This window comes from Corvus cornix, chromosome 5 (assembly GCF_000738735.6).
Source record: "Corvus cornix cornix isolate S_Up_H32 chromosome 5, ASM73873v5, whole genome shotgun sequence".
In the NCBI taxonomy this organism is placed as follows: Eukaryota; Metazoa; Chordata; class Aves; order Passeriformes; family Corvidae; genus Corvus; species Corvus cornix.
The window spans coordinates 12019796-12032688 of NC_046335.1; the positions used below are offsets into that span (position 1 = coordinate 12019796).

The 12893-nt window shown below is 45.8% G+C and overlaps 1 protein-coding gene across 1 annotated transcript in view; it reads right to left on the bottom strand.

The window, feature by feature from the left end:
- EML1 (EMAP like 1) overlaps positions 1 to 2215 on the bottom strand; it is a 122436-nt gene extending 120221 nt beyond the window's left edge. Inside the window, exon 1 of the mRNA XM_020583442.2 lies at positions 2014 to 2215. Within this exon, the coding sequence (XP_020439031.1) occupies positions 2014 to 2041 (28 nt within the window). The 5' untranslated portion in view covers positions 2042 to 2215. The remainder of the gene's footprint in view (positions 1 to 2013) is intronic.
- Positions 2216 to 12893: the final 10678 nt, after the last annotated feature.

The window sequence follows — 12893 nt, forward strand, 5'->3', positions numbered from 1 at the left end:
TCTGGATTGCAGCCACATTGCAGTGCTAATGATATCTGTCACTGCACCAACTTTCTGTAGCTGTATTATCTGGCTGCATTCAAAACCAAGGATTTCAGAAGTACAATTCCAGCCTTGCTATGCTCATTGGACTCAGCAAAAGGGCATTTCTGCACTAGTGGTCACTAATTAGTGTATTAGGAAGTTTGATGATGATTTTTTGCAACTCTTTTTATGGAGTGCTAAGTTTTAAACTGCTAAAGTTTTAAACTTTGACCTAGCTGGTCAAAGAGCAATAGCCACGAAGAGAATTATTTCAAAATTCCTTGACATGAAAAGCAAGCTGTCAGCAACTGGCTCGCTAACATTACTTAATAACTCTGAAGCAGTACCACCATTTCTCTCTCTACTGATGGTTTTGTGATTATTTTTATATGCATATATGCATCCACACATCTATAAGTACAGGTACCAGAATATTATGCAAGGTCTGTGAAGCACATGTCCCTTAGGACAGGGTCTGGAAAAAGGGCAGGGGGACATGTTTAGGGGAACAAAGAGAAATAAACCTTTCCCTCTGTGTATGCTGGCACATTTCTGATCCACATCTAAACATCATTTTATCTTTATTTTTTATTCCTGCCCATAAAAAACATCCCTTCCCTCAATGCATCCATGAATATTTTTCTGGAAGAAAACTCCTAGGTCCTTTCAGCAGCAAAGGTAATTGAGATATCAGTAACTTCTGCACACAAGATGCCATGCACACTCAATATCAGTTTCATCATTAATATCAGATGCCAGCTGATACTGCTACTGTCACCCTGAAATATCCCACCCCCAGCTCAGAGTGCTTAATAAGCAAATTGGGGCCAGGCCTTTAAAATCAAAGCCTGGAGAAGAGAAACTTTGCTGGTTAAAGATCAGCCCTTTGAGCAGGTAAGCAGGAAATACTTGTTTTCATCTCTCTTGTCTTTAGCTGATAGCAACAGCACAGGGAATTGTGCATGGTGCAGCTCACTCTGCACCATATACATAATTTATATTTTTCCACTCTGGTTATGAGTGTGCGGTTTTGGACTTGGGATTTGCTTTGCAAAATGGAAGGAGAGAGAGGAGGAAAAAAAACCCACTGCGGCAGCCTTCACCTTCTCCAGCCCCACTTTTTAGCTCAGAACCTCATCTTTGATGCACAGCTTTCACAGGCCAATGGAACCTGAACGCTACACAGTACGTGTGTGTATATATACATATATGAAAAGATAAATGCTTGCCATGGCAAAAGAAAAAATAAAATAAAAGATGTTTCCAGTAGTCCATCTCTTTATTAGTAAAATGCCTTGGCAGAGAATTAGGCTATCATTTTGACAAGAGTTTCCTTTGGTAGAGGCAGCCTAGAGAATATTTACAGTTCCTACAGAAGTTTTAAAAGAAACAGCTGAGGAACATGCTTCTTGCTGATGTGCTCTTCTGCTCAGTGAAGTTTGACAGATACAGCCCTAAGTGCTAGTAAAGTACCCTTTCCCAGATACAGGCAAAGTGCGTCACACACTTATTTTAAAAATAAGGTACATTTCTATTTCCTTTCAGCAAATAAACCCATTTATCTGCCCTTGCTGTGTCCGTTACCGTCCGGGAAGGTTTATCAAGGAGCAAACAGGACCCACACACAGCGCCCGGTCCTGCAGCACACATCCCCACAAACTCTCCTTAGTGAGCTCAAGACTGCACACATCAATACCATCATCTCTCTGGACACCAACATTTCAGACCATCTGTCTGAATTCCACAACCCTTCCTCCTACCCAGCCCCTGTGCCTTCAAAGAAAATCCAGGCATTACCACCCTCACCAGCCCTCCACCACGGACTCTTAAGGCACCGCACCAGGATCTGCAGTGTTTTCAGGGAGTTTCTCCTCTCCCTGCTACGGCTCCGGCTCCCTTCAAAAGCAAGCGGCTTCGCGTGTGACTTTGCAATCTGAGAATGTGAACCAGTCGGCAGGACACTGGGGTAAATATAAATCTGGCGCTTACCCACAGGCAGTCCCTCGCAGTCTGACATCGTGTGAGAAGTCCTCCTCACCGGGGGCTTAGGAAAACCACTGCAGGACCGCAAGCGCGGGTCCTTCTGTTTGCAAAGGCGAGGGGGAAAAAATATCTAACAGTTTACAGCCACCCTTCTCTTGCACTCTACATCTACCCACCCAGAGAGCTGTAGCAACAGTCCCGTCCCTGCCTTCTCATTATGGGATGTAAAGATAAGAATGTGCTTTTGTGCCAAAAGAGTGTGCTATTGGTGGATAAATTTGTTGTCATCCCTCCCCTTCGCAGAGTTTCCTCTTTAATGTCACAGAGGCACATTACCCTGTCGGAAAGGCCATCGAATATTTATGAAACGGCTTTTAAGGGCTAAGCCGCAAATCTGCGCGGGAGAACAGAGCTAATTGCTGTGCGGTGGGGTTGGCAGTGGGAGCCACCCCGCAGGGCTCTCCTGCTTCCCGGGGAGCTGCGGGGGGAGCTGGTGGGCTGGGGGATAGGCTCTGACATCTTGCTCTGCACCTTCTTGTTCTGCAGGGTCCGAATACAAACACTCACTGCTGGAAAGGTGGCAGAAGCCAGGGTGTATCTCTTTAAGGGGGAAGGAAAAAAAAAAGGTCTTTGTTTATATTGTAATATCTGAGAAATTGTTTTGTGACACTGTTACTAAAGGCTGCTTCGTGGTTTATAATAATATTGTGAGTGCAGATTTCTCTGTAACTTCATGACTTTTCTTGCTTAAAACATGCCATTTTAATGCCAGTTTAGTGGCTGCTCCTAAGACTTATTTTTTAATCTTTGAAAATGTTTATGTGGTATTTGCTTGGTATGAGATTCCCAGACTCGCAAAGTCAGTGAAGAATACCCCTGCACACTGGTGTGCTCATTAGGCACCTTAATGAAGTTCAAGCAAAGGCTCTGGCAGCGTTAGAGCCAGGCTGGGCTTGGCAGAGACATGTGCAGGACCTGGTGGGAGCCTCAGCACCCGGTGGGGGATGTGATTTGCTGCCACTTTTCCTCCTGGGAACAGTCAGGGCTTTGCCTGACTCAGACCTTTGGTGTCTGAGCCCTTCACAAATATCCGGGTTTTGGACCCAGAGCCGGAGGGAGGGCTGGGAGGAGGCAAGGGGGGCTCCATGGGGGATTCTCTGGGAAGAACTTCCAGAGCAAGCAGCCAGAGCCAGCCCCTCAGGGGAACGACCTGGGCTGCTTTTGCTCAGATGCTTCAGTCTAAGCACCCAAAGGCTGACACTGCTGAGTCTGCCTGATCTCTCTCTGACGAGAAGCCTTTTAATACTCTGCTGGTTACTCAGCAGCACAGCTAACCATGGATTCAATTCAGGATGTCAGGCCACTGACTAAGAAGCTAAAATAGCTGCAAAAGTAGATTGTGACATGTTCCTCAAACCATTCCTCATGTTGCCTACACAGGGTTGGGCAACCAGAGCCAGAAGTGTCTGGTGGCCACTGGGGCTGGCCAGCATGAGGATCTGTTGGCACAGTTCTGCCTGGGCAGCCCTTGTCAGTGCCTGCTTCTTGATCTGCTCATGCAACACACATGGAGATATTCACTGGTGTAAGGCTCACCTGGAGGGCAGCTCTGAGGGAAACAGGCTGTGCTCTCTGCCAAAGAGGCTGTGCGAGGAGGAGAAGTGCAGGGTATCATGCTTAACCTCTCCAGCCTGCTGCCGCCCACAGACCCAAGGAGTGGCCATTAGCTATTCTGGCAGTCAGGGAGGTGTCTGGTCTTGATCTTGGTATGCCTCGGGGAAAGGAAGAAGGCCTAAACTGGACTGGGGGACTTTTCTTGCAGTGTCATCTGACTGCAGAAACATATTTCTCCAATGTGTGAGAATCAAAGCTTTCTTAGCTCAACTCTGTGAAAAGGCAGGCTCCTGGTTCTGCAAGCATTTACGTGCCAATTTAACTTCAAGCCCCACTGAAGTTCCTGGAACTGCTCACAGTTATAAACACATGCATAAGTATTTGCAGGATTAAGGGCTCCCCATTCCTCCTTGTATTCGGAGCAAACAGCTGCAGCTGGTTTTGAAGTTACCTCTCACAGCTGTGTACTGGTGCTCCTCCACCAAAGATTAGGGCCCTCCAGCAGAGCTGGACAAGTGCCTGCAGGGAAGGCACGCCAAATCACAGACTGGTGTCTCAGCTCTATCTCATCCTTGAGAGTGATTTAAGAAACCTCTGCCTCAGTAACCCCCATTACATTGTCCGTGGCCACGTCTGCTGCAGGTGGTCAGCATCTTCTGGAAGAGGGCCAGAGAAGCCAGCAGAGCAGACTGAGGGGGAAGGAAAAATACATCTTAAATTATTACGGCAAAGTTGGCAAGAGCTCATCTGCCAGAGCCCTTACTAGGATTTGGCCTTGGGAGAGCTCTTCAGTGAAATACTAAAGCAGGTCAAAAGTTGAACAGATCAGACCTAATTCTTACAATGATACGCACAAACAAACCCCTCCTTTTGATGTGGATACTTCAATCAAAAAATTAGCTTTGATCCCTGGATACTTTAGTTACAATGCTGGGTTTTGATAAATTATAAGATTTTTTTTTCTTTGCTTAAGACATAATATTTCTTTAAAATTCCCCTGTTTCTGAGCCTGAAAAGAGAAGAGCCATGTTTGCTCCTGTTTAAAGGCCAAGCCTGGAAAATTTAAGTCTGATAGAGAAAGTTTTGGGAATTTATGAATAAGCCTAGTGTCTGTCATGGCAAAAAATGCAAAAGCCAAAAATTGAACTAAACAATAAAAGGTGGGAAGTAAAGCACATATTATTTCAGCAGGTATTAAACTAATGTGAGAAATTGGCTAAATATTTGCCAATAACTGCTCTCACTTGGGCTTTCCAAGGAACTTGAAGGATGCTTACCCCTCAACAAGCAGAGAGAACCTGTTATAAATCCCTCTGCATCATTTTACTCCCTGACAGAGAGCCATCTGCATAAATCCATGACAAGTACCATGAGTGGGGTAGTAAATGCAACGTATGGAAGAAAGTCACTGGAGAATTTCCTAAAAAAGATAATTCTGGACCATTTAGTCTCCTGCGGAAGACAGTTGCATTTTCCTCATGCATCTTGAAATACTTAAGCAGTTGCTATGGTGTCCATACCCCTCTCTGGAGATTTCCAGGAAGAAATATCTGCCCAGGAATGTTGTGGATGTCCCATCCCTGGACAGGTTCAAGGCCAGTCCTGACAATGCAAAACCCCTGGAGCTGAGCTGATATGCCTAGGGAAAGAGGGCATACTTGGGGAAACCTGGGTGCGGGGCACCTACCATGGCACAAGTACACAGTCACCTTAGTGCCCAAATACTGTCACCTACACAAGTAAGACATGTCATGGAACTTTATTTCTCATCTACACATCCCATCTGATCCGTGCCTCATCTAAGTACCTAAATATCCTGGAAAATCTGGGCTTTAAGATTTTAAATGCCATGGGGAGGTCATAATTTTTCCCCACCACCTGACCGACTCAGCCATCTGACTGTGAGAAGAGCCTGATCCACCTGAAAGCTCCCAGCTGGACCAGGGCTTTTGCTGTTGCTGACTTGCCTCTCGCTCAGCCACGGATGCAGCCAGCCTCATCCAAACCTCATAGGAAATGCAGGGAGCTGTGCTTCCCACTGTGGGATCTCAGGCCCTGCCAGACTCTGGCTGCCTGCTGACATTACTGGTGGGAGGGCTTTGCTAAGCCCAGCACCACTGTAGGGGCATGGGCGAGTTGCTCTGCTTCCCTCTGCCTTTCTCTCTCCTGACAGAGGGAAATCATGAGAAATGAGAATTATTTCTTTAGCTAACCAAGTCAGATCTGATTATTAAATCTGCAATTTTCCATGAGATTGAAGCAAGCGCCTTACTGCCCGCTTCAGCAGGCATTTTTATCTCCCATCAGTGTGATTTCCACGCAGTTTAAAGAGAGAATGGCTGAAATGTGCTTCTCCCTTCTAATTTATGCAAATTCCCTTGGGTTTTCTCCTGCCGTGTGAAGAGATTTCTGACTGTTGGGTATGGAGGATTCACAGCCTGGGGAGGGGGAGGGGAAGGACAGGGCTAGAAGAGAAACTGCAGGCTGATATAAGCAGCTTGGCATCAGGATGTGGATGACCTTCTCTCAGAGTGCTGAAGAGCCCAAAATGTTAGGAATTTGTTAGCTAAGACATGTTTTTTCCCCTTGAAAGGCCCTGTAGTTGTGGGGATAGAATGCACCTTTCTTCTAATGCAAGGGGTAAAATTAACCACAGCTTTTGAATTGCACCCAGTTAAAGTGCAGAGAAGCAAGAGGGGAGCATGCTGGCTGGCCACCACCAGTCCCACTGTCAGCCCCACATCTCCTGAGTTGCTGATGGGGCCATGGTGAGGTCCCAGATGTACCCATGGGATCAGCGGGCCAAATCCAGGGCCAGTGGGATGCTGTGTCACGAGCACCTGCAGCAGAGAAATGAGCTGCTGGTCAGATGGGCCTGAACCTCTGTACAGCAATCAGCAGAAGGAAAAGCAACCAGGCTCAGTGAGAAGCAGAGCCTGAAGTCCCAATAATTGGAATTTTATTTCATTAGTGTTTTCTGACACATTCTCTTCACATTTCAACTTGATGGATGGGGAGCGTAATAATGCAACTTCAAGAGGAGCTGATGTTCTGACAAGATCTCCTGTGGGCTCATCCAGAGAAGGAAGAGTGAGTAAAAATAGGCAAGACACAACTGACAGCTAGAACAGCCATCTAGGAAGCAACAAATACAAAAGTAATAGCAGCCCCACAAAATAACTAGGTATGTCATCATTTTGCATTTATCTCTATTTTTTTTTATGTTATTAGCAAGGTTTTCACTAGTAAGAATTGAATCTGAGCTTTGTATTCAAGAAAGGAAATGTCTCCATCATCTCCTCTGATGTCAGCCCAGAGAGAAGATTAGAAGATTAACTATGTCAGGTGACACCAATCCAGCAGCAGGGAAAATAATTTTGCACATTCAAAAAGAAAATGGGGAAGAAATAGGGAAGAAAATGGAGAAGAAGCTATCTCCAAGAAATATGAACTTTACCAGTGATAGTTGCTGGCTCACAGAGAGAACATTTCATGCAAAAGTGCAAATATACAGTAAATAAAATTATAAGATCAAAGATTCAGAAGATGATTTATCTTAAAGAAGAAATTAATTGATAGTCTGAATCTCAGTGGCATTTTCATCCCATCTAATTTATAAAAGATTGCATTCTCTGGGGGGGAGCTATGAAAGGCCACTGCAATGATGTGAAGAAACAAAAAAACTACATTTGAAAGACAAAACTGGTTTCTGAGCTGCCACAGTTGTTGTTGACAGTGTCTTATGACGCACTGAGCCAAAATGAGCGTGCCATGGCACTCAAGTGAGATGCATTTGCACAAGGATGAAGAAAAGGTGAGCATGACAGCATGAGCCCAGCTTTTGGCATCTGCTGACAAACATGGGTGGTTCTTTGCTGGCCAGCTCTGCATGAGTCACCCAGCACAGGGGACATAGGCCAAAGCTCTTTTCCCACCAATACATAGTAGATTTTCATGCTGTGACTACAGTTATTGGCAGTTCCCTCTGCAGAGGTTTCAGGTGTTACTGAAACACCAGTGAATATAAAAAGCCAAGAGAAATTATATGATTCAGTCTGATCTTGCTGCTTTCGGTTTTAAGATTATTGCTGTTTATTTTACTGGATTTGAGTCTTGCACAGATGAGCAAAGCTGCATTTGCTCTGCAGAGATCTGGTAGGAAAAAGTGTCAAGCCCTGAATGTAAATATTACAGTATCATGTGGTGGGTTTGAGGAGAAGGTGAGAGTCTTGCAAACCTGATTTGGCAGCTGAAAAAATAGCACTCAGGCAAACAGATGGTCTCTGCAAGGAGGGAAGTCTTTAAAAGATTCACAGATTAATGAACTCCGCCAGGATTTTTGTGGTTCCTACCAAAATTCCTATAAATCAGTCTAACTGGGCAGGGAGGAGGTGGAGACAAGAGGAATCAATAACTTTCCTAGACAGCTTGTATATCCAAGGTTAGCCGACAAAGGCTTCAGAGCTGGAAAGTCTCGAGAGCAATTACAGAGGCAGAGTGTCATCCTTTAGGAAGGCAAAAGCCACAGTGTTCGTCATGTACTATCAGTGCTCTGGGGACTAATTGCAGCTGTCTGTGATCAAGGTTATCAGTTTGGTGATAAAGGAAGGTGAGGTGTCAGCCACGCTGAACTATTGGCTCATCCTGGGAACTCTGAAATTTGTTTTGAGGGAGTGAAAGCATCCTCTGTCCACTGCAGGTCAGAGAGAGACCATACCTTCACTTACCTTTACTAGAAGCAGCCCCAGACAGCACAAAACCAAGGCAGAATATTTGCAACAGCCAAGCACAGTCCTACCTTCAGACAAATGACATCTCAGTTTCGTTCTCATCTCCAAGACTTTCTCCCTGCTCAGCACTATGTCAAGCATAAAAAGATGCTTTCACCAAGCTGAAAATGAGATGCTAGAATTGCCACGGGCCAAGGTTAGCCACAACAGGTAACCAAGAGATCAGGCTTTCATCCCAAACTTGGAACAAGAGCAAACTATGCTTTTGGGAATGACCAGCAACAGAAACAGAGCACCAGAGAGATCTGATCTGATAATTGTCCAGGTGATAATCTGTCCAGCTGTTTTTCTCTACCAAAGCAACCACTGCCCTCAGAACACTGAGTGAAGGTCTGCACTGCTAGGAGACAGAATTGATTAAGAAATTGATAATGGAATCAGAGGCGAACAGCAGGGAAAATCTTTCATTAGGGTGTCTATGAAGTTTGTAACATGGTGCACTTTACAGCCCACTTTCATTTGCCTTTCTGCAACATTCATCACTGGTGTTTGACAGCAGGAACGATCTGGGAGGAGTTTCCATCCTTAGTCACTTGGAGCCACCTCCTCTTATAATAAACACAGTCACAATTAACGGAAGTGGTGACCTTGTTGGCAATTTCTGAAAAGAGGACAAGACTCCTTGGGAACAGTGAATTAAGCAGATTATTACCACTTAAGTAACCTCTAAGTCTCGTTGTGGGTGAGGCATGTTGCTGGGGCAAAAGGAAGGCGTGCTTGTGACTACTCAAATAGCACATAAGTAGTTTTTTCAAACAGTTTTCATTGAAAACAGGATTGGATTTGGTTTAGATTTTCTGATATTGATGTTTTTCACTACAGGCATCTCCAGCTGTCTCATGAAGAAATTCGAGACTGCCCTGGTGCGGTCAGACTCTTGGGTTTGGGGGTGGGAAGCCTGGGCTAAGATGCAGAGCAGGGACTGCCTCAGCTGAGCCAGGCAGGGCAGGGAGACAGGCACTCAGGCTCCTGAAGGGAATCAGAATCCCCCTGCCAGCACGGAGATGGCAAAATCCTGGGAGGGGGTTAAGTGACTTGCCTGGGGTCACCCTGTGAATCTGTGGCATGGTGGCAGGGGAGCCTGGCCCCTGTTCCACAGGAGGCAAGGGGCAAAGGAAAGAACTCACTAAATCAGTCAGTTTGGAGTGCTGCCTGAAAACATGAAAGTCTAATTTTTTTATTGTTATAAAACAAGAAAAGAGGAAAAAAATATGTTTCAATTCAATGCTCATGAAAGGTGTAAGAACTTCTAGTCTTCTTTTTTATTAAAAGTCTGAATGTATGGAAAAATATTTTTGTGGGATGGGCTGATCTGGCACTGATGTCTTGGGGTTTGGACAGGTACAGTTGCTGCAGGACTGCTGGAAATGAGGTTTTAAGTATGTGACATCCTTTCACTTACCCAAAACCTCTGCCTCAGTGTACTGAAGTGCTGCAGCTGGTCCAGGAGTGCCCTTTGGACACTCGCCAGCCTGGCTGCAGCTGCTGCATCACCACTATGAGCTATGGCAGCTTTGTGATTTGCCTGGTGTCCACCTGGCTGCTCTCTGGTAAGCTGCAATCACTGCTGTGACTGAAATATCTTACAACCATTCTTGAGATACTCAACAATCCAGCAGCAAGGGCTTCTTTCAATATATGAGCAAACATTCCAGGCTGCTCAGAAAGCTGGAGGCATTCAGGGAGTCCAGATCAAACATTTCATGCTTTAAAATTGTAGGGAAAAGCTTCCTTGCAATTTCCTAATTTGATGCATGGAGCTGCTTTTTCCTTCTTCCTCACCAAGTCTCATCCAGGAAGAATGTAGGGACTGAATTTCCCCCTCTGCCTTTCCTGCACACAGGTGCTGTACCCTCACTGGAGTGGAGCAGTGAGGCCAACTCCAGCATTTTCACGTGCAGTTAAACAAACCTAAGAACTCTCATCTCGGGGTGGAGCCAGGGTTGTTTCTGCCTCTCGACATTCCCCAGGGCTGCCTCTTGCTCTTCTCAGAGATGCCTTGCCCACACTGTGCCTTTACTCCCCTTCAGCGCAAACCCAAGCCAATATTTCTGCTTTATCCCAGATCCATTCCTCATCAATCACTTTATTAATCCACAGAAATAACAGGAATTAGAAGTAGCAGGTGAACGCTTGTCTCTGCAAACGTGGTTTACAGCTAATCAACAGGGCTGGCACATAAAATCATCATTATGTTGTGCAGGGCAGACCCAGATGTGCTGAAGGGCCATCCCCAGGCCATCACTGCAGCAGCCAATGTGCCCTAATCAGGGATCCTGGCCTTCTTGAAGTACAGTGTGAGTGTATAGTTAGTTACAATTTATTGCAATATTGTACTTAACAGCTACAAAGTCTTGTTAATGACAAGGTATTAAACTTGCATGGAATAGACCAGAGAAGTCAAAGGCTTCAGAGCTGAAAATTAAACCGCTGTTGATATTCTTTTCCTTTAATTTAGAAAGCAGCAAAAACCTAACAGAAAATTGTCTTGCAGCAGAGCCCACATCCAAGGAAATTCCATGTATGGTCAAATGTCAAGTTGTTTCTCTTGCAAAGAGCAATGTGGCAATCGTATTTCCATTTGCAGAGAAGTTCTTTTCTTTGAGCTGAGTTTTTCAGTGGGAGAAGGGGAGGGAGAGAAAGCAAAGTGAGCTTTTCCTTTCAGCACACATGCATTCAGAAATCTGGCTGCTCATTTTTAAAAGGTCATGGCTCCTTTCCCCACTCCTCCTGTGGCACAGCCAGGCCAGCCACACCTTTGCCAGATGAAAGTTAAGCCCCTGGAAAGGCACACGGTGCCCAGCACTGAAATAACCGAGACTCCCATCCACTCATCTAGAAGCAGAGTTTGTCCCAGTTCTTTCTTGCCATTTAAATATTCCTTTTCATTGCTGTTTCCTCAAGAAACAAGATTTGCATAGTCCCTTTGGTAGTAAATCCTCACTCCACAGCCTAGTTCCAAGTAAAAATGAGGTTCACAGGGCATCAAAGTTCCTACAGCTTCCAGAAAGCCTGTGGGACTCCCTAAATGGAAGAAATTGGAGTAGTTAAGGGTGCCTGAGAAGAGGCAGGTGGCAGTGTGGCCCATAGTCAGTGTGTGTGGCCAGGGTGGCCATGCAACGCAAGCAGAGCCCCAGAGCTGCTCTCCATGTGCCACCTTTATCCCTACCAGTGGCACAGGCAGGGTTACACGGACACAGGAGGAAGGTGGGGATCCAAAATGGGAGGATGGAGTGTCAGGCAGTACTACAGTGGGGGCCTCTGGAGGGGCCATGGGGGACTGCTGTAGTGTGCTGGGGATGCTAGAGAGAGCCTGGGTGTAAAAAGGGAGTCATTGCAGCTATAAAAAGCCAGGAAGAAGCAAGGCAGTGTTCATTAGCCCTGCAGGGGTTCAGGGTCTGTTCCCATCCCACAGCCAGCCTGCCCAGGGCCCACTGCCCACAGACACCCTGCACCCACGGGGCTGTGCTTGACCTCAAGCTCTGTAGGGCTCAGCCCTTTCAGGATGAAGCTGGAAACACATCTCTTTGTTTCTCAAAGCCACCTTTATCATCTTCACCTTCCTCCCTGACCTTCCTGCCTCCGCTGTCCCCCTCCTGCACTGCTCAGAGGAGGGAGGCACAGCTTTCCCAGCTGTGAATCCTCCTCCCTGGCAATTTCACTCCTTTGCCAGGTCATCACCAATCTCAGAGGAGACCCCTGAGCTCTCCCTGTCCTCCTTTCCATTTTCCCTTCTTGCTGCTATTTATTGCTCTGCACTATTCGCGGGAGGAATGCAGCCTGTCCCAGGGAAAGGGCTGCTGCCGCCAGGACTCAGCAGGCTAAGTTTAGTTCCTGGCTCTGCCAGGGATCGCCTCTCCAACACTAGTCAAAGATTAGATTTCTCCCTGCCTCGGTTTCCCTCTGTAGACAGCAAAGTTCCCTCTTATAACCTGCCTGGGGTGGGAGCTAGCTTATAAAACTTGTTCACACTGCTCCTGTCTCTGGAGCTCCTGCTCTGGCCGAGATCTTGGGATATTTCTACAATCAGTACAGTCATGGTATGTTTTCATTAAAGGCCTTGTTGCACTTTTAATATGAAACACAAAAATACTAAATAGAGCCTAATTATAGTTCACATTATGCTCTTTTATTTTGTATGCAATTCCATTTAATTAGTTGTAATTCTCTAACAAATAAAATTACTTTGGGATTACTCTCACAATTCTGGATATTGATGTGAGAGCCGATGTGGCCACAGACTGTCTGTCAGTGTTAGAGGCCTTCCTGTAGGTTTCCCAGGAAGAAGTCAGTCTTCGGAGGTGTAACCAGAACTACTCTCTGTGTTGTAGGAATGAAATTACAAGAGTCTATGAGCAACAAGAAAAGAAAACCCTCTGTGTATGTGCTGAAGGCTCAGCTTGATGCTGTCTCTTTAAAAAATTGCTCAAATAATACATTAAAAAGCAAACCTCTTCTATCACATACATATTTCATCTGCAC